The following is a 21,313-nucleotide window of genomic DNA, read 5'->3' as shown; positions in this document are numbered from 1 at the left end:
ACTTAGTCCGGCGGACTTTTCCACGGACTTTCCGAATGAACGGACTTGCCTACACACGATCAACCAAAGTCCGACGGATTCGTATGTGATGACGTACGACCGGACTAAAACAAGGAAGTTCATAGCCAGTAGCCAATTGCTGCCCTAGCGTCGGTTTTTGTCCATCGGACTAGCATACAGACGAGCGGACTTTTCAACCGGACTCGAGTCCGTCGGAAAGGTTTGAAACATGTTTCATTTCTAGGTCCATCGAACTTTTGGGAAAAAAAAGTCAGCTGGAGCCCACACACGATCAAATTGTCCGCCGGACCACGTCTGCCGTAAAGTCCGCTCGTGTGTACGCGGCATTAGGAACAACAGGCCAGGGAGGAGGCCATAGCAAGATTGATTGGGCACATCAGATTACCAGTGAGAATGATTGAAGATGAGGACTTTGTTAGCATGATGGAGACAGTAGATAGGAATTAAAATAAGCAATCTGATTGACAAACAGTATGCTGATGAAAAACAAAAATTCAAAAAGACATTGGCTGCTGCCCAGGAGAGCATCTATTTGCACTGATTTGTGGAGGAAAAAAAAGGACTAATTTCTTACTATAAGTGCATGCTACTTTTGTGTTAAACAACATAAATCTGAACACATATATCCTTGAACAAGTAGCCCACCCACACACTGCACAGTCAATTAAATCACGTGTTGACAAATGCTTCCAAGAGTGGGACATACCAATACCAATCCTAATGCCCCGTACACACGGTCGGATTTTCCGACGGAAAATGTGTGATAGGACCTTGTTGTAGGAAATTCCGACCGTGTGTAGGCTCCATCACACATTTTCCATCGGATTTTCCGACACACAAGGTTTGAGAGCAGGTTATAAAATTCTCCGACAACAAAATCCGTTGTCGGATTTGTGTACACACGATCGGAATTTCCGACGGACAAAGTGCCACGCATGCTCAGAATAAATAAAGAGATGAAAGCTATTGGCCACTGCCCCGTTTATAGTCCCGACGTACGTGTTTTACGTCACCGCGTTTAGAACGATCAGATTTTCCAACAACTTTGTGTGACCGTGTGTATGCAAGACAAGTTTGAGCCAACATCCGTCGGAAAAAATCCTAGGATTTTGTTGTCGGAATGTCCGAACAAAGTCCGACCGTGTGTACGGGGCATTACAGTGATAACAGACAACAGGAGTAATATGGTGGCAGAATTTAGACAAACTGCAGTAGCAGCAGCAGAAGAACCACCAACTCTAGTGAGGAAGAATCCACCATGACGGAAAGTGACTCTGAGATTGAGTTCGTAATTGATGATCTACGGTGAGGCATTTTTATTGTTCTTTTACATGATGACATGGTTGACACTAGTCAATTATCACATGAATATGAGATAGGGTTACCACCTTTTCTTCAAGCCAAACCTGAACACTTTAGCGGCACCATTTTTTTTGTGGAGTATACACTATAGCAGTGATGGTGAACCTTGGCACCCCAGATGTTTTGGAATTACATTTCCCATGATGCTCATGCACTCTGCAGAGTAGTTGAGCATCATGGAAAAAGTAGTTCCAAAACATCTGGGATGCCAAGGTTCGCCATCACTGCACTATAGGATTGTAAAAGACCTAGGACACCTTTGAGTGCCTCAAGGAGAGTAGTAATGCAGCGTGCTAGGTGCACCACGGTGAACAGTGAGTGTTTGCCAAATTGCATTGGGAGGGGCTGAAAGGGACATTGTTAAATAAAACAAAAACATTCTTGTACCCATAAAATATGATTACATTAATAAAACAAATGTCACTGTAAAAATATGAATTAGCCTACCTTAAAAGCGGACAGTGTCAGTCAGTAGAGCAGTGGACGGTGTCAGAAGGGCAGAGGATGGTGTCAGTAGTTTTTTTTATTTATTTATTTTTACATTTTTTAACAGTCTTGTTGGGGGAGCTTTGGTGAAATATCAGGGGACTAAACAGACCCCTGATAGTCTCTTTCTCTGTGTCAAAAGTGAGCTGAGGGCGGATTCTCCAGTTCCTTTCTCTGAAGCATAATAAACATAGTAAATTGGAAGAAATTTACACTGTGTGTACCCAACTTTACCTGATTCCCTTAATCTCTGTGACTGGTCCCCTGCAGCTTCTGTGAAAGTTGTGACAGGCTGTGATAGCATTCCAGCATCCTCATTGTACCTTACAGGGTTAGGCTGCTTTCACACTGGAGGCGCTTTACGGGTGCTATAGCGCTAAAAATAGCACCTGCACAGAGCCTGTAAAGAGCCTCTCCTCTCAATCCAGTATGAAAGCCCGAGTGCTTTCATCCTGGACAAGTGGCAACCCTAATATGAGATGATTGATATGGGGGCACTATCTGCTCTACTCTACTGGTGCATCTTTGTTATTTTTCCACTTTATTTGTAAACTTGTGTAAAAGTTTTCCCATAAGATGTTAAGTGTTAAAATAGATTGGAACAGTAACCTTTTCTATACTATATGCTTATTTGACTGTATTCCAATTGTTAAGTACCAACAGATCGACATGAACCAGACAGCATGTGTGGTGCATACCTTACAACTTGTGGTCCACGTTGTGCAGAAGGAGGCAACAACAAGAGAATCCTGGATAAACCAAGATCAATAGTGAACCTCTTCCGCAAGTCTTCCATTGCAACACATAAGATATTGGAGCATTGTGACCTTACATTTTTTAAATGACTGCTCCACACACTGGTCAAGTACTTTCAGCATGTTTGCAAGACTCCTCAAACTGAAAGAGTCAGTCTGCCGAATCTCAAACATGGGATCGGACAGCTTGCTCCCTAGTGAATGGTAAAAGCTCACATCATTGCATGACCTACTGCTGCCTTTTGCAGAACATACTAAAACCCTCCAGAGTGACATCATGTCCATGTCTCTGGCTGTCGCTGCCCTCTTTAAAGTCCTCAAGGTGGCTGAGTAGATCAAACAGAACACTAGCTACCAAGACCTTGCTACAATTGCACATACGATGAAAGGGAGTGTGAATCAGCGTTTTGCTTTATGCTTAGATCCAATTGATGAAATGTTCTCCCCACTTGCAGGAGCTGCTTGTTTTGTCAGCCCTACTTTCTGTGAAACCATTGTTGATGAGACAGATGAAGATATTCAGGAACTGCTTAAAAAGGCAGAGGAGTATGCCGTAAGAAAATTCACATTGCCCCACAGACATGATGAGGAATTGTCTGAAGATGATTTGGAACAGGAGAATATTGAAAAATCCCAGGAAGTGGAAGAAGCATCATCCACATCTAAGCCGGCAGACTTTTGGTTTCTTTCTAAATGCCACAGAAGACCCAGGCAGAGGATCTCCCCAAACAGCATAGAGCAGCAGATCAGAGAATATAAGGAAGAACTTTTTCAGTTTCCACTACCAAAGTGACACTTTTTATCACATAGTTACATAGTATGTAACTATGTGATAAAAAGTGTCACTTTGGTAGTGGTAACTGAAAAAGTTCTTCCTTATATTTTCTGATCTGCTGCTCTATGCTGTTTGGGGAGATCCTCTGCCTGGGTCTTCTGTGGCATTTAGAAAGAAACCAAAAGTCTGCCAGCTTAGATGTGGATGATGCTTCTGCCTGGGATTTTTCAATATTCTCCTGTTCCAAATCATCTTCAGACAATTCCTCATCATGTCTGTTACCACTACCAAAGTGACACTTTTTATCACCAGCTAAAAACTTTAGCATTAGACCTGCTGGCTATGCCAGCTTCTCAAGCCTTTGCAAAGAGGGCATTCAGTGTCACAGGTGACCTCTCTAGAGGCCGACGGAAGGCAGCAAGGGTCATGTTGGCGTTAAGTGCTTTCCTTAAAATGAATCAAAACAAATAGAAGTGTTTTATTCCCCAGGTATTTCTATTTCTAACATAAGAAACATACCTAATACTTGCGAGTTATGCTTATTGCGATAGGAGGAATCCGTGCTCCAACAACGGTTTTAATTGTCAACTAAATTCATAGGAAAAATCCACAGATGCTACAAATGCCACTAGTATGTGAAACTATAACAACCACCACTTTTTATCAACTCCTCTCTCTCTCTCTTAGCATTGACAAATTTGACAATAGAGGTAAATATCACCCAATTAAAAATAAATCAGTAACTGTAAAAAAGGGCAGCCTTATGTCAGGGTCCTGCCCCTAGGAGTCTTTTTAGTGTTACATATACTGTACCTCTATTGATATTGTGAATGCTGAGAGAGAGAGAGAGCGAAAGGAGTTAATAAAAAGTTGTGACTGTTAAAATCCATATACTGAAGGCACTTTTTGAACTGTTGAAATAATAAACTGACAGAAAACTAATTCTTATTGTAGTAGAAATAAGCATTAGTGGTTTATTATGCTGTGCCAGACTGCCAGTGACAGTGCCTGTGCAGTGTTCTTGTAGCTGCCGAAATGTTTTGTTGTGTCCTTTTTAGTTTGTGGACTGTTTAAGTTCATGTAAATGTGCACTGCATGGTGGCATCATCACGCAAAGACATTTTATATATTTTTTATTTTAACGTTCTAATCTGTCAAAAAAGCAATGTTCTTGTAACAAAACTTGGTTTCCTTTAAAGATGCTATATAACAACTAAATCTGTGTCTGTAGTGCATGTTCAAACCTTAATACCATAAATAATAAAATATTATATTTTTCACTCAATTTGTAATGCATTATTTAAGCATTTCTCTACAATTTCTAAACTCATTATATACTCCTTAACCTCCCTGGCGGTATGATTATTTCGGATTTTAGGTGCTGAAAGCGGTACAATTATTTTGCATGGAAATTTGGCGTTTTATATTGTAGGTCTGTAATTCTTAACAATAACACACTTAAATCTGTCCACCAAGAGTCTAGTAGATATCCCGGGTATTATGAAGTTTGAAACACAAAATCATAAATTATAATATAATAAATAAATATAAATAATTTTAAAAAATAATAATATAATGATAATAAAATACATTTCCTCACGATTCACTATCGCTCAATTCTGCAAGTGTTCTAATTTACTATTGCTGTTTTCTAGCTGGTCTAAAGCCACTTTTGATGTAAAGGGACACTTTTTGGTTGCTATGGACAATCTCAAGTTTCCAGGCAGAAAGAACAGTATATATACTATAAAACTGCATGCAGGGCATTGGACAAAGCATTAGGGACAAAAGGGATGTGAAATGATTTCATACAGTACTGTAATCTGTAAGATTACAGTACTGTATGTGTTATAATTTTTACATTCTTTTGAATTTGCCGCCAGACTCCGCCCCAGTGCGTCGCGATGCTCTCAGGGAACGGAGCCTGGCACAGAGAGGTTCAGGAGGAGGACAGAGCCCGCAGACAGCGTGGGGGGACATCGCAGGATCCCGGGGACAAGCTAAGTATACCGCACCGGGATCCTGCAATACGATCCCGAGTGTGGCTCAGGGTTACCGTTAATGGTGCTGAAATTTAACCCCGAGCCACACTCGGGAATACTGTCAGGAAGGTTAAGTAAACCCATTCGATTTTAGATGGCTAAAATGAGTTTTAAAAATAGCAAAGAGAATGCAGCGCTGTGCAACAATAGCCTTAATTATAAAAAAGTACCATTACAATATCATTAATACTAAAAAAGAGAATTGAATATAAAATATGGTGCAACGAAAATTAGTAAATCGAGCAAGTTCACAGTGAAAAAAATCCTTCCATTGAATAAAATGTGTCCAAAAAAAGAAGAAACAATGTCCTCAGTAGGGATGAGCTTCGTGTTCGAGTCGAACCCATGTTCGACTCGAACATCGTCTGTTTGCCCGTTCGCCGAATTGCGAACGATATGGGCCGTTCACGCCAAATTCGTGTGGCGCCTCACGGCCCATAATTCACTGCGGCATCGCAGTGCATTGCTGGCTGATGATTGGCCAAGCATGCACTATGACCCGCATGCTTGGCCAATCACAGCGCCGTCTGAACAGAGAGCCATAATTGGCCAAAGCCAAGGAGGCTTTGGCCAATTATGGCTCAGGGGATTTAGTACACGCCCCACACTATATAAGGCCGCCTACACAGCGGCCCTGTGTAGTGTGTGTTCCGGCGTTCATAAATAGAGAGAGAGACAGACAGTGTCATTTGATTTGAGTTAGATAGATTAGGCAGAACAGTCAGTCAGTTAGCTGCACTTACAGTGTATTGTGTATATATATATATATGCATCCCAGGTTTTGCATGCATATATATACTGTATTCAGTTTAGCTAGATCCGTTCCTGTTATCTTCTTACTGACAGGCAGGCTTGTCTTGTTACAGTATTTACAGCTACCTGAAGAAAATTGCTGGTGTTCTTTTGATCCTATTAGTACCACAGTTAGGCAGCTAGACTATTTACAGTTAGTGGGGTGCGTCCTGCTCACAGTGTTCAGCTAAACCTACAAGTTAGTGCGGTGCGTCCTGCTCACAGTGTTCAGCTAAAACTACAAGTTAGTGCAGTGTGTCCACCTCACAGTGTTCAGCTAAACCTACAAGTTAGTGTGGTGCATCCTCCTCACAGTGTCCAGCTAAACCTACAAGTTATTTTTTTGCAAGCTCTGCACAGTGTTCAGCTAAAGCTACCTGTAGAAGGTTGGTGGTGTTTTCCTGATCCTATCACTACCGCAGGCAGCTAAAAAAGCTACAAGTTAGTTTTTTGCGAGCTCTGCACAGTGTTCAGCTAAAGCTACCTGTAGAAGGTTGGTGGTGTTCTCATACTACAGGCAGGCAGTTGATTTTGCTAGATGCAGTATCAGTACATATATATATATATATATATACCAACTTAGTGCAGCTACAGGCCATTAGTATGTCTGGAAGGCCAATAAGAGAGGGCAAGCAGGCTCTGTGTCTAGTGCTGGTCGTGGAGACGGTGCATCCTCATCAGCACATGGCCGTGGGACACGCTTGGCCTTTTTTTCGGCAGCTGGCCGTGTTGAGCCGCAACATGCGGAAGACTTGGTCGAGTGGATGACCAAGCCGTCCTCATCCTCCTCATCCTCTCTCACCCATGCCCAGGGTACTTTGTCTGGCAAAGCAGCGGCCTCTTCCCTTGGCTCAATGTCATCAGTGACTCCTTCCCTAGCCCCACCATGTCCTCCTGAGGAGTCCCTCGAACTGTTTGACCACAGTGTTGGGTACATGCTCCAGGAGGATGCCCAGCGTTTGGAAGGCTCTGATGATGATACTGAGCTTGATGAAGGCAGTAACGTGAGCACGGACAGAGGGGGTGCCCAAGAAGGACAGCAATCTGGCAGTCATGCTCCCCCTGCTGCAGCATACTGCCAGGTTTGCTCCAGTGATGAGGAGGGAGGGGATGATGAGGTCACTGACTCAACGTGGGTGCCTGATAGGAGAGAGGAGGAGGAGGAGGAGGAGGCAGCACATCACCAATGAGGCAGGATGCCCTCCAGGGGCCAGCCTAAGGGCCTAAGCACCTTGACTGCATCACACCCCAAAGCTCCACATGTGCAGGGCGCTGCAGTCTCTGCGCGTTATTCAAAAAGTTCTTTGGTGTGGGCCTTTTTTGAGACGAGTGCATCAGATCGCACTGCTGCTATTTGCAACATATGTCTCAAGCGTATCTCGCGTGGCCAAAACATCTCCCGCTTGGGTACCACATGCTTGACCAGACATATGTTGACCTGCCATGCAGTTCGTTGGCAAGCATATCTAAAAGACCCACACCAAAGAACAAAGAGGACCTCTCCTTGCTCCTCATCAGCTGAGATCTCCAACCCCACTATACCTTCAGTCCTCTCTGAGACCTGCACTGAGAGGAATGAAGGTGTAGAATTAGGTGTGTCACAGCCAAGTACTTGTGGGCAATCTGCTTCTGGTACACCGACGTCAGATTGTACCAGGCAAATTTCCCTGCCCCAGCTGCTGCACCGCCAAAAGAGATTTGCTCCCAACCATCCACATGCCCAGCGGTTGAATGCTAGCTTGGCAAAATTGCTAGCACTTCAACTTGCTGCCTTTTCAGTTAGTAGACTCTGCCCCCTTCCGTGAGTTTGTGGAATGTGCGGTTCCTCAGTGGCAGGTACACAAACGCCACTTTTTCTCACGGAAGGCGATTCCGGCTCTCTACCGGCATGTGGAAGGCAATGTCCATGCCTCGCTGGACAGGGCGGTCAGCGGTAAGGTGCATATTACCGCTGACTCATGGTCCAGCAGGCATGGACAGGGACGTTACCTAAGTTTCACGGCGCATTGGGTGACTCTGCTGGCAACTGGGAAGGATGCAGGACAAGGTGCAGTAGTGTTGGAGGTTGTTCCGCCACCACGCCTCCAAAATGCTAATGATTGTGACACACCTCTCTCCTCCACCCCCTCCTCTTCTTCTTCCTCCATGGCCTCTTCCTGTGCTTTGTCCTCGGAACCAGCGGTGCTCCGTAGCCGTTCAAGGGGCTACGCAAGTACGCAGGCCAAAAGATGCCATGCGGTGCTTGAGCTGGTGTGCTTGGGGGACAGGAGCCACACTGGGGCAGAGGTTTTGTCAGCTCTGCAGGGGCAGGTTCAGAGGTGGTTGACACCACGCCAACTTAAGGCAGGAATGGTGGTTTGCGACAATGGCACCAACCTCCTCTCTGCCCTCCGACAGGGACAAATGACCCATGTGCCCTGTTTGGCTCACGTCCTTAACTTGGTGGTGCAGCGGTTCTTGGGCAGGTACCCGGGCTTACAGGATGTCCTGAGGCAGGCCAGGAAAGTCTGTGTGCATTTCCGCCGGTCACATAATGCCAGTGCTCGGCTGACGGACCTCCAAAAGGAATTTAACCTGCCCAAGAACCGCCTAATCTGTGACATGCCCACCAGGTGGAACTCAACGTTGGCCATGCTGCAGCGGCTGCACACGAGCAGAAGGCCATCAATGAGTACCTGTGCGACTATGGCACCAGGACAGGGTCAGGGGAGCTTGTTTTTTTCCCCATGCCAGTGGGCCATGATCAGGGATGCATGCACTGTCCTGTCACCATTTGAGGAGGCCACGAGGATGGTGACAGTGCATGCAGCAGTGACACTGTCCCCCTTGTCCACCTGTTGGAGCACACGCTGCGTGGAATAATGGACAGGGCACTTGAGGCAGAACAGAGGCAGGAAGAGGAGGACTTCCTTAGCTCTCAAGGCCCCCTTTATCCAGACAGTGTTCCTGCGTGCCCGCCGATCACACAGGAAAAGGACGAGGAGGAAGATTGTGTCAGTATGGAGGTGGAGCCTGGCACTTAGCATCAGCAGCAGTCTTTAAGGGATCAGTCCCAAGAAACACATGGACTTGTACGCGGCTGGGAGGAGGTGGCTGCGGACCATGTCGTTCTTAGTGACCCAGAGGACTCCGGACCGAATGCCTCAGCAAACCTACGCTGCATGGCCTCCCTGATCCTGCAAAGCCTGCGTAAGGATCCTCGTATTCGTGGTATCAAGGAGAAGGACCAATACTGGCTGGCAACCCTCCTTGATCCACGTTACAAGGGTAAGGTTGCGGACCTTATCTTGCCATCGCAGAGGGAGCAGAGGATGAAACATCTTCGGGAGGCCTTGCAGAAAGGTCTGTGCAACGCGTTCCCAGAGACTGGGAGGTTACAAACTCCTGTTTCTGGACAACGTGTTGCTGAGGCTTCGGTCAGTCAAAGAAGGAGCGGTGGAGAAGGTGGCCGTCTGACCGATGCGTTCAGACAATTTTTTGGTCCCAAGGTATGATCGGTTCCAGCAACCATCGACAGCGTCTGTTTTACATGGTGCAGGAATACCTAGGGGCAAGATCTGACTTGGACACCTTTCCCACCGAAAATCCTCTGGGTTACTGGGTCTTGAGGATGGATCACTGGCCAGAGCTTGCACAGTATGCAATTGAGCTACTGGCCTGTCCTGCATCCAGCGTTCTTTCGGAACGCACATTCAGTGCTGCTGGAGGCTTTGTAACTGATCACAGGGTGCATCTGTCCACCGACTCGGTCGATCGACTGACCTTCATAAAAATGAATCAGTCTTGGATCACCACCAGCTACCAAGCACCTGATGCTGATGTAACCGAATAATTTTTTTTGAAATCTCAGATCCCTTCAAAGACTGCCTATGCTGATGCTGAGTGACTATCCCTGAGTAATTATCCTCTTCCTCCTCAATCATCACGCTGATAGCTTGTAAGAACATTTTTGGTTCTGGGCGCCACCACCAGTGCCTAAGGCCCAATTTTTCAGCCCCTGTTTAACAGGGGCATGTAATTACAATTCTTGATCTAATATTTCACAGCAGGGCCCATTTCTGCACCCACCAAGAGCGAGTGAGGACTTACAGTGTTGTGGCACCAGCACCACCTCCACCACCAAAGGCCCAATTTTTCTGCCCTTGTTCAACAGGGGCATGTAATTACAATTCTTGATCTAATATTTCACAGCAGGGCCCTGTGAGGGCTTACAGTGTTGTGGCCACAACAACACCTAAGGCCCAAATTTCTGCTGAGTATATAGGGCAGGCCCCTACATTCAAACATCTAACTTACAAACGACTCCTACTTGCAAACGGAAGGAGACAGCAGGAAGTGAGATGAAATCTACCCCTAGGAAGGGAAATTCTCTCCTGTAAGAGTTAATATGGGAAAAACATTTCTCCTTTCCACTGATGCTTTCCAATCCTTGTTCCACAAAAAACCCCAAATTTTCAAAAAACATTTGTTATTGGGACAAAAAGTGAGGTGAAATCTTCTGAAGAGGAGGAAAGACAGCAAAACAAATGTCACAGGGGTGATAACCCTTCCCTATGTTTTTCAAAAAGCTTAAAAAAGATTTTTTGGCTGGAGCTAAACACGTTAAAAATGTACCCGTTAAAAATTACAAAGAGATTCTACTTAACAAACCTACAGTCCCTGTCTTGTTTGCACCGCCTGTATACTGCTATTCAGAGTATATAGGGCCTGGTGGCCCCACACCTTTCCTTATTTTAATTTGGGTGCGGGGTTCCCCTTAATATCCATACAAGACCCAAAGGGCCTGGTAATGGACTGGGGGGTACCCATTTGTCTCACTGATTTTCATCCATATTGCCAGGACCCGACATTACATTAAACCCGCAAGCAGTTTTAAATGAGATTTTTTCCTTTAAAAATGACATTTTGTGCAGGGACTGTTCTAAACACGCGCCACTTTACAGGCATACTATAGACACACCCCAGGTATGATATTTAAAGGAATATTTCACTTCTTTTTTTTTTACTTTAAGCATCATTAAAATCACTGCTCCTGAAAAAACGTCCGTTTCTAAAAGTTTTTTTTGCATTGATACATGTCCCCTGGGGTAGGACCGGGTCCCCAAACCCTTTTTAGGACAATACCATGCAAATTAGCCTTTAAAATGAGCACTTTTGATTTCGAACGTTCGAGTCCCATAGACGTCAATGGGGTTCTAACGTTCGTGCGAATTTTCGGTCCGTTCGCAGGTTCTGGTGCGAACCGAACCGGGAGGTGTTCGGCTCATCCCTAGTCCTCAGTAATCTTCAAATTCTCAGATATTAAAGTGCATACGTGCAATAATACTATAAAGTGACTCTTGTGAAGAAAAATCCTGTTCAGTAAGAAGGTGACTTTACACACGTGCTCCCCCCGTGTGACTGCGCTCACCTCAAGCAGTGTGACCGCACAACTAACTTTGGTCCACATTAGCTGTTGAACCACTCCTGGGATCTGAGTTAAGAAGTTTTCAGCAGGATCCCGCGGTTACATCCACAGAGGATATCCTCAATGTTAAAATAAGAAAGAGGCTGGATAGTGTATTATCGTTTGTTTGTAAGATTAATTAAAAAAAGAACATCAGGGTACTCACGTTTTAATGGTGCTTCCAGCGCACCAAACTATACAAAGCTTCAAATCCTACGTGTGCCAGTAATCTGCTCAAACAAGCATGAAACTGTCTCCTCCACCGTCCTGGCCCCATGTCTTCCTCAGTGGGATCTGATTGGATGGTGGAGACTACTAGGTTATATACTGTGTTGGCGGCCATTTAAATGGAGCCGAGATCAGCGCCATTTTGTTGTAGGTCCATGTAACTGATATACCACAATCGCGGCCATGTTTATGTAATCGCCAGCCGTCATAATAGACACCATTTTGTTGTGGATATCACCCACGATTCTAAAAATAATACCACTCAGCGTGGATACCACTATAAACAATAATAATTATTTACAGAACGGGGAGACCACAATATGATGAAGCCCCCCTGGAAGAGGAACAATAACAAACATTCACTACCCAATATTTAACAAAAAATACAATTATGAACGCATCCATTGATGCAAATACAGAATCAGGTAAGAAACCCCCCCTTACCCCTAAATTGATATATACACCAAATATAATGTATGTATATATCGTCCTTCCTAATGGCTCCATGTATAATAATTCATAGATAACTGGATCATACCATTGTAATTAATCCACTACCAAAACATCATAAAGATTATTAAAAAAGATAGAACATGTATATATGCAATAAGGAGTACTACAGACATTAACTAAAAAAAGAAAGTATACCCAGCATAAATCACTTAGTGACATATCTTGAATAAAAATGATTAGTTAAAAAATAATACTATGTAGCCCCCTTTTGTTTAAACAAAGAGTTTGATCTCCATTGTTTTCTCAACAATCGTTGAAAAGAGATGATTTTTTATTGTTTAATTTCCACAACCTTATATCATACAAATAAACGATAATAAATCATCTCCTTTCAACGATTGTTGAGAAAACAATGTTACTACATCTGAGACCCGAACAAAGCATCGGCTTTGTTTGGGTCTTCGGCCAGCTGGTTGCTCGAGCTTCCCGGTGGGATGGGAGAGCCCAGGCTTGTGGCGGAAGGCGGCGGGAGAGGGGGGACATCTTCTCCCGCTGCTTGTAATAACAGCCGAGCGGCTGCTGAGCCGTTTCGGTTGTTATTACAATAAAGTAAACCCCTTGAAGCAATATCGCTAATATCGGTCATTTTTTGACCGATACTTCTGAAAAACTGAACATTGGCCGCCAATAATCGGCCGCACCGTTAATTGGTTTGATTCCTACTAAATATGACTAAAACTAAAATAATTGCAGATGACTAAAATGGGACTAAAATGAAAATGGCATTTTAGTCAAAAGACTTATGCCCCGTACACACGGTCGGATTTTCCAATGGAAAATGTCCGATCGGAGCGTGTTGTCGGAAATTCTGACCGTGTGTGGGCTCCATTGGACATTTTCCATCGGATTTTCCGACACACAAAGTTGGAGAGCAGGAGATAAAATCTTCCGACAACAAAATCCGTTGTCGGAAATTCCGATCGTGTGTACACAAATCCGACGGACAAAGTGCCACGCATGCTCAGAATAAATAAAGAGGTGAAAGCTATTGGCCGCTGCCCCGTTTATAGTCCCGACGTACGTGTTTTACGTCACCGCGTTTAGAACAATCGGATTTTCCGACAACTTTGTGCGACCGTGTGTAGACAAAACAAGTTTGAGCCAACATCCGTCGGAAAAAATCCTAGGATTTTGTTGTCGGAATGTCCGAACAAAGTCCGACCGTGTGTACGCCCTATAAGACTAAAACTAAATGGAAAGCTGCTCTTTCAATGTCTAGCATTTGTATCACAGTAGGTCCTTTGGTGCCATCATGTATCTTTACCTCTTTGTGGGTGCTACATTTCTGTTTTTCTTGTTCATTATTTTACTTTGAATCACTCATTACTATAGGCCTTTTGCTTTTGTAGCATGTTATTATTGTTTGGCCTTCCTAATAAAAACTCCCTGTATCACTGGCTCATTTACATGTGGGGCTGGTAGACACTTGGCTTTTTGACTTTTTACATTTTTTCTTTATTTTGTATACTTCATTACTTTTAGGTGTTTTTTGCCATTACTGAGAAACAAGGCCACTTTCTCCTTTTTTTTGTTTGATGGCTGCTTCCCCTGTGCCCACACCCCAAGGGATAGACATCTCTGATGTCCGTGATGCTGGGACAGCTTTGCCGTTTACTTTTTGGTACACAAGTAATTTTAGTAGGTTAGTTGCCAGGTAGTTAATTTAGTTGCCAGGTGATAGCTGCCTTGGCCAATTGTTAGGAGATCAATTGATACTTCTCTAAATCTTGCACCCTTTCTCTTCTGTCACTAGGTGGCACTATGCTAGTACATTAGATAAGACAGGGGCTTTGCAAGCTCAGACACTAAGTGACATCCACCTTGTTACCGGAGACCACTGTGAGTAAGCTGAGGACAGCACCAGAGCAGACTTCTCACCAGCCGGGGACAGTGAAGAAGTGGGAGAACTTCAGCGAGTGCCAAACCAGGGACCCAGCGGGACAGCAGAGGTGACGCTTGCGGAGCATCAGTGAGTGACAAGCCAGGGACCTAGTGTGTCAGCGGGGGTGATGCTTGAAGAGTATCTGTGAGTGCCAAGCCAGGAGGGACCTAGCAGAGAAGCGGGGTGATGCTTGGGGAAGATACTGAGCACTAACAGTGAAAAAGTTCAGGGGATCCAGTGGCCATTGGATCTGAAGTCTAGTGAAAGACTGGGAGTTTGTGGAGTGAAGGCCCACAGTGAGTGACTGTGGAATAAGCGGAGAACTGTTTGTTGCCAATAGTTGAATACTACTACTGTTTGTAACTGCTACAAGATTGTTGCCATAGGAGAAAGCGGTCCTACCTATACAGAAGTGATGTCCAGTTGGAGGCCTTTACCTGTATAGCTGTCTACCTATGGAAGTCTTGGGGTCTGCCAATTATTATTGCATATACTTAAGGGTGTCCTGGCCCTAACCCTCTCTCCCACAGTTCTGTTCAAGAGACAATAAATCTCTTTGCATTCAAAAAGTGTCTGGCGCCCATCATTTGATCTTGCAGTACACCCACCATGCCTTGTAACCCACTCTACACAGAAGGATGTCAGCTGTCCCTAACTCTGAAGGTCACCATTAGGCCTCAAGGGACCCGGGACTTTGCTACACTACATTTATTGTTTTTATGAATTATAGGCACTTTGTTGGCAGCATAAAAACTCCTGATGAAGTGAACTGTGTTTCACGAAATACGTTGAGATTATGATTTTCAAGTTTATGATGTCCTTCACCTTCTTTATGCATGGATCAACATGTGCATTGTAGACTACTCATTGAAGTAATATTACCTATGTATTAAGGTGTAATTAGCTGAATCAACCTTTTCTCTTTCTGGTGCAGTTTTTTGGTTTTAATCTTTTATCCTGCGATTTGTAATAAAGCATGGATTTGTAGATTTTTTATAATTTAGTGTTTTGTGACCTCAATCTCTGGGGCAACTCCTTTTGCATCTTTTTTATATATGGTATATATAGATATATATGTTGTACAGTTAGAAAGTCTGTGAAACCCCAACATCTAGTTACATTTGCTAAACACTTTTTACAAATAAGAGAAATTGACAACAGAAATGAATAGCTGCAAGGTCAATGACTGTTCATAACCACTTCAGCTCCAAAAGATTTACTCCCCTTAATGACCAGGCCAACACTGTAACCAAATAAAATGTATGTCCTTTCTTCCCACAAATAGAGCTTTCTTTTGGTGGTATTTGATTGCCTCTGTCTTTTTTTGTTTATAGCACAGAGAAAAAAAAAAGCAAACAATTTTGAAAAAAAACTCCACTATTTTTTACATTCTGCTATAAAACAGACTCAATAAAAAAAATATAAAAAATCTAATTTCTTCATAAATTTAGGCCAATATGTATCCTGCTACATATTTTTGGTAAAAGAAAAATTCCAATAAGCGTATTTTGATTGTATACGCTATAACATTTGCGCAAACCAAACTATGGTATATATTTATGGAACATTTATTTATTTTTTTACTAGTAATGGAAGCGATCAGTGACTTTGAATGGGGCTGCGATATTGTGGCGGACAAATCGGATACTGTTACTTTATGGGAACCAATGACTCTAATACAGTGATCAGTGCTAAAAATATGCAAACAAAGGGTTAAATGTGTTCCTAGCCAGTGTTTGTGTATTGTGTGGGAAGTGCTTTTACTAGGGGAAGGCATGGATCTATGTCCCTGCTTTGCAGGGACACAGGATCCATGCCTTCTGCACAGACAGAACGGCAATCTGCCTTGTTTACATAGGCAGACTACCGTTCTGCCTGTGTAACAAATGATCAGTGGGTGCCGATGGACATCGAGTCTGCGATACCCGCTGATAGGCTCCCGCTGTGCAAAATCACAGCGGGAGCAAGCGGATGGCAGCGCGCATTCACTCCTGCTACCCGGAAGTGCCAGATCACACACACATATATATTATATATATATACATGATCCTGAGCACAGCCACCACACTGTAGCAGTAAAACTGCTATAGGGTGGCCGGCAAGAGGGTAAATCTACAAGGCTGAAAAATTCTCTGTATCCATAGGGCTTGATTTAAGAAAGGCAAATAGACTGTTCATCTTGCAAGGAAATTTTACCCAGAGCTTAGTGAATGAGGTGAAGCTCTGCTTTTTTCCATTATCTACCATTAACATAGGCAAGGAAAAATGTTGTTTTTTTTCCCTGGCGGGTGATTTGGTGTTCTTTGAAAAAAAGAAATTTCCCTTACAAAGTGAACAGCCTATTTGCCTTTAGTAAATTGCTCCAAAGTGAGTATGTGGGATACTTTCAGAGGTTTTCTCTATAAATCAGTATCCTTGAACTTCCTCCTGTTTAGAGGTACAAAGATCTAAAGACATGAAATGAAGGCATGATATTTTTTGGGCTCAGGATGCTGTGCCTTTTATGCAAACCCCATGGTGATGTTACTTTATCTGGACTCTGAACATGATTGATACAACCCTGACTGTGGTGGAAGATGGGGACATTAATATGCTTCAGGTAGACAAAACTGAAACTCACCTATTGGCACTGTACAATGAGATGTTCTTCCCAGTTGATCTCCATTGCAGATAAGATCTGATCCTTGGAAATTATTACCTTTGGATACCAGGCTGGTTACATTGGTAATTTCATTCTTTATTGTTCCATTGAAGGTCAGGGACACATTAGCTGCTGGATGTCCTCCTGACCAGGAACAGCCAAGTTTAATATTCTGTCCATCAGACTCAGCAGAGCAAGCAATGTTTCCTTCTGGTTTCCCTATGAAATGTAAAATGATGTCAACTCATGAATTCAACATTATCATCATCAATTATCCATTATACATCTATCATTTACCTGTAGATATTCTCACATGTAAATGAGTAACAGGGAGAATTGCATGTGTGTACTGTATGAACTGTGCATAGTTAAAAAACAAAAAGTGTTTTATTCAATTGTTACAGTTGGCTGACTTTATTACCCATCAGCATACCTCCCAACTTTTTGAGATGGGAATGAAGAACACCTATTAGCAAAAGTATGTAGGCATAGGACACACCCCCTGTCACGTCCCCTTAAAGTGAAATTATACAAAAAAAAGTTTTGCTTTTTTTTTACCACTATTATTGGTTTATAGTGGCTTTTGAAATGTACAAATGCAGCAATTTAGAAATTGGATAAAAAGTTTAGCACTGGGAAACTCTTTTTGAAAGATAAAAAGTACATTTTATATACAACTATGTAGATCAGACACATAGAGGAAAGAGGGGCATTGTTCCAAATCAGGGACAGTCCCTCAAAATCAGGGACAGTTGGGAGCTATGCCCATCAATCCGCTGAAATGTAATAATGCCCTCTTTTTGCCTTAGAGCAAACCTGTGCTTTATCCATGCAGTGCAAAAAAAGTTTTTTTTTTTTTTAAGTGGTTGTAAACCCTCACATATACTCTGTGCATCACTTGAGGACAGTCACTTCACTGAGATGAAACAAATCCTCCTGAAAAAGTTGTACCTGTTTATCTGCAGCCCTCTCTTCTTTATATCTGTTCAAAGTGCAGAATTTACACTGGATCTCTCAGCTCTAAAAAGTGTGTGTGGGGGGCTCAGTGAGGAGAGCTTTTAGCCCTGACTGGAGGGAAGGGACACGCTCCCTTCACACAGCACACAGGAACACAGCTGTCAGTCACAGGCTGTGTGCTGGAGTTCCCTTCCTGCCACCGTTTTTTTTTTTTTTGTGTCAGAAAAACTTGTCATAAGTGACTCACGCTAATAGCAGAGGAACTTGGCAGCAGACAGAAATGACACTTAGTGCTCTGGATTGAGACAAGTACACACTATAGAGGGATATGCTTTGTTCAAGTTTCATATCAGAGGTTTACAACCACTTTAAAGTGTTTGTGAACTCTAACTTTTTTGTTTGATTTTGGTCTGTTAATTATATAGTTGAATGCATGTTGTTATATCTGTTTTAAAAGTTCAAAGAAAACCTGTTGATCTTGCAAAGAGTTGTACTATTGCATACCTCGCAACTGACCTGATTTCGAGGGACTGTCCCTGATTCAGAACAAAGTCCCTCTGCCCCACTTTCCTCCTCATTTGCCCCTCATTTTGGTCTGATCTATATACAATGCACTACTTATCTATCAAAAAGTGTTTCCCAGTGCTAAACCTTTCATCCAATTTCTACATTGCTGCATTTGTAAATTCCAAAAGCCAATATAAAGGAATAGTAGTGGTAAAAAAGAACTTGTGGATTTAGCCAACCATTTTATTGTACAATTCCCTTTTAAGGGGGCGTGGCAGGGGGTGTGTCCTATGCCTCCATACTTTTGCTAATAGGTGTCCCTCATTCCCATTTCAGAAAGTTAGGAGGTATGCTATTGCATAGACTGCAGGGACAAAAGCAATAATCTGACTTTCTCTTCATCAGTTTAAAGCAAGCAGAAGAAATGATGGATTAGAATTTATGGGTAGTTATGGGCTGTAAAGTTGAACTGAGGGATAAGCAAATATTGTCACATGTATTTTTAGTAGAATCTTGGTGTGCATTGTGTATTTCTTCCAGATCTGTGCAGTAATTCAGTGTGAAATATTGCCCCTGTGCAGGAGCTTCCTGTAATAATACCTTGTCACTGCTGCTGTCTCTCCTTGTGCAGGATAACTGGTTTCTTCTCCGCCTCCTGCTTTTCAGGTTAATAACTAAGTTTGCAAAGGCATTTGGTACACAAAAAGTCAATTTATATCCTTTGCGGATATCGCGCAATATATTTAAATTTATATTTAAATAAATGCCCAAAGTTCAGCTTTAAATGCAAGAACAGTGTTCCATTTTGAGGAAAACTGCTTTATATGTTGCTCTTTGCATTACTAAATAAACCTATTTTTGCTAACTTTCATAGCAAATGAAAGAGTCTTTGACACCGTTTATTAATAAACTGTCTGACTCTTTTATCATTTGTTTTACCCCTAGGCTCTCTACTAGCTCTACTGAGTTAGGGACTAGTTTAGGGAAACACTGTTGCCTTTATCTGATTGTCATGCCAAGTTATTTAAATAAATCTTTTGAAACTTTGACTTCGCCTGGTCTAAAGCTACTCAAGGGGTGTAATGCAAGTAACCAGCACACCGTCTACAGTTTGGGTCAGTTAAACACATTGGGCTTGTTGCAACTGTTATTGTGGCTTTGTGTGCCGTGTGTTCGGCGTAATGTTTGTAATATGCAAAGCCATAAATAAAGAATTATAAAAAAAAAATAGACTATGAAGACAACAGTGTAATGCCCCGTACACACGATCGCACATTCCGACAACAAAATCCATGGATTTTTTCCGACGGATGTTGGCTCAAACTTGTCTTGCATACACACGGTCACACAAAGTTGTCGGAATTTCCAAACATCAAGAACACGGTGACGTACAACACGTACGACGAGCAGAGAAAAATGAAGTTCAATAGCCAGTGTGACTCTTCTGCTTGATTCCGAGCATGCGTGGCACTTTGTACGTCGGAATTGTGTACACACGATCGGAAATTTGCGCAAACGGATTTTGTTGTCCGAAAATGTGAGAACCAGATCTCAAATTTTGTGCGACGGAAATTCCGAAGGAAACTGTCCGATGGAGCCTACACATGGTCGGAATTTCCGACAACAAGCTTCGATCGCACATTTTACGTCGGAAAGTCCGATCGTGTGTACACAACATAAGAGTTAATGCGGTGTGATGACACAAGTGGTTACAAAGGGTCTCTCTAGAAGCCTGTCGTATGCATAGACAGGTGACTGGTGGTATAGCTTCTTGCAGGAGGAGTTTTTGTCAGCACTCTCTCCATGAGCAGGTCTGTCTCCCATAGCAACTGGAGCAGATCAGCCCTGCAGAGGTCCTCAGTCTGTGCACAGGTACAGAAGACGAAACGTTAAGTGAAGTGCACCACAGGGCCCCATACCGTTATTGGTATTAGGCTAGCAGAGATATCCTGGATGGTTGGAGAGGGCAAGAGCTCTGTGTGTCCCTCCTAAGCGCATCAATGACCATGGTGGTGTATATTAGAGTTTAGAGTTTATTAGAGATCAATCGTCTGTGCAAGCAAAGGTACTCCATGTGTAAAGCAGTTACCCTACCCAAAGTGACTAACTTAACCCAGAAGAACCCACCCCAGGGTAGACCACTCATGTGACCCCTAGTTGGCACCCAACAAGGAGGGACGTGATGACCACCCCATCACCCTACCCTATACAAATATCTTAGCCAGAGGCTGATCATAATTCTTTTTTACTGATTTATATTATTATGCCAAATTCATAGCAACAAAAAGGAGACAATATTATTTAAAAAATTAATACAAACCCCAGTATTTACATGGTATAGAAGTTGCTATACATTTTGTAGATTCCCCTTTTTTAAAATATCTTTACTCCCTGATCTTTTTATCATTTAGAACAAACAATTAACTATGCAAGTTGTGCCCTTTGTTCCTCTGAAAATGATCTCACTTAACAGCTACCATTAAACAGAAAATAAAGCTGTCATAGAATGTAGATGGGCCAAAGTACTAAAACCCCTGAAGTCATAAGGAGTATGAGAATCCAAAGCAGATCAACGCTTGTATAATCGATACTCCTTGAGCAGAGAGTGAAAATACTCCCCTAAAGGGATGTAAACTGAAAGAAAACAAAAAAGAAAAAATGCTTCTGAGTACCTGCAGATTCAGATTTCATAATAAATCCGGATATAGTGTTCACTTCTTCAGGTGAACTGGAAAACACAATACCCTGTTATTGAAGATCATCTACAGTGAAGTTAGAACCCTTATGGTGAGAATGGTTAATACTAAAGCTTGTGGGCTGTGAAGCAGAGTATTGTGTTTTCCAGGTCACCTTAAAATGTGAACATTATATACTGATTTATTACAAAATCTGGATCTGCTGGTACT

The 21,313-nt window shown here is 42.9% G+C and overlaps 1 protein-coding gene across 2 annotated transcripts in view; it reads right to left on the bottom strand.

Annotated features, from left to right (window-relative positions):
• LOC141110634 (pregnancy-specific beta-1-glycoprotein 3-like) overlaps positions 1 to 21,313 on the bottom strand; it is a 100,849-nt gene that overhangs the window by 34,613 nt on the left and 44,923 nt on the right. For both annotated transcript variants that reach the window (XR_012236310.1, XM_073602083.1), the window contains exon 5: positions 16,923 to 17,162. Coding sequence is in view for 1 of the 2 variants with exons in the window: in XM_073602083.1 (XP_073458184.1) it covers positions 16,923 to 17,162 (240 nt within the window). In the remaining variant the exon portion in view is untranslated. The remainder of the gene's footprint in view (positions 1 to 16,922; positions 17,163 to 21,313) is intronic.

The sequence above is a fragment of the Aquarana catesbeiana genome, linkage group LG10 (assembly GCF_042186555.1).
Source record: "Aquarana catesbeiana isolate 2022-GZ linkage group LG10, ASM4218655v1, whole genome shotgun sequence".
Lineage (NCBI taxonomy): Eukaryota > Metazoa > Chordata > Amphibia > Anura > Ranidae > Aquarana > Aquarana catesbeiana.
Note: the sequence above shows the minus strand (reverse complement) of the source record. Positions and strands in the feature narration are given on the sequence as shown.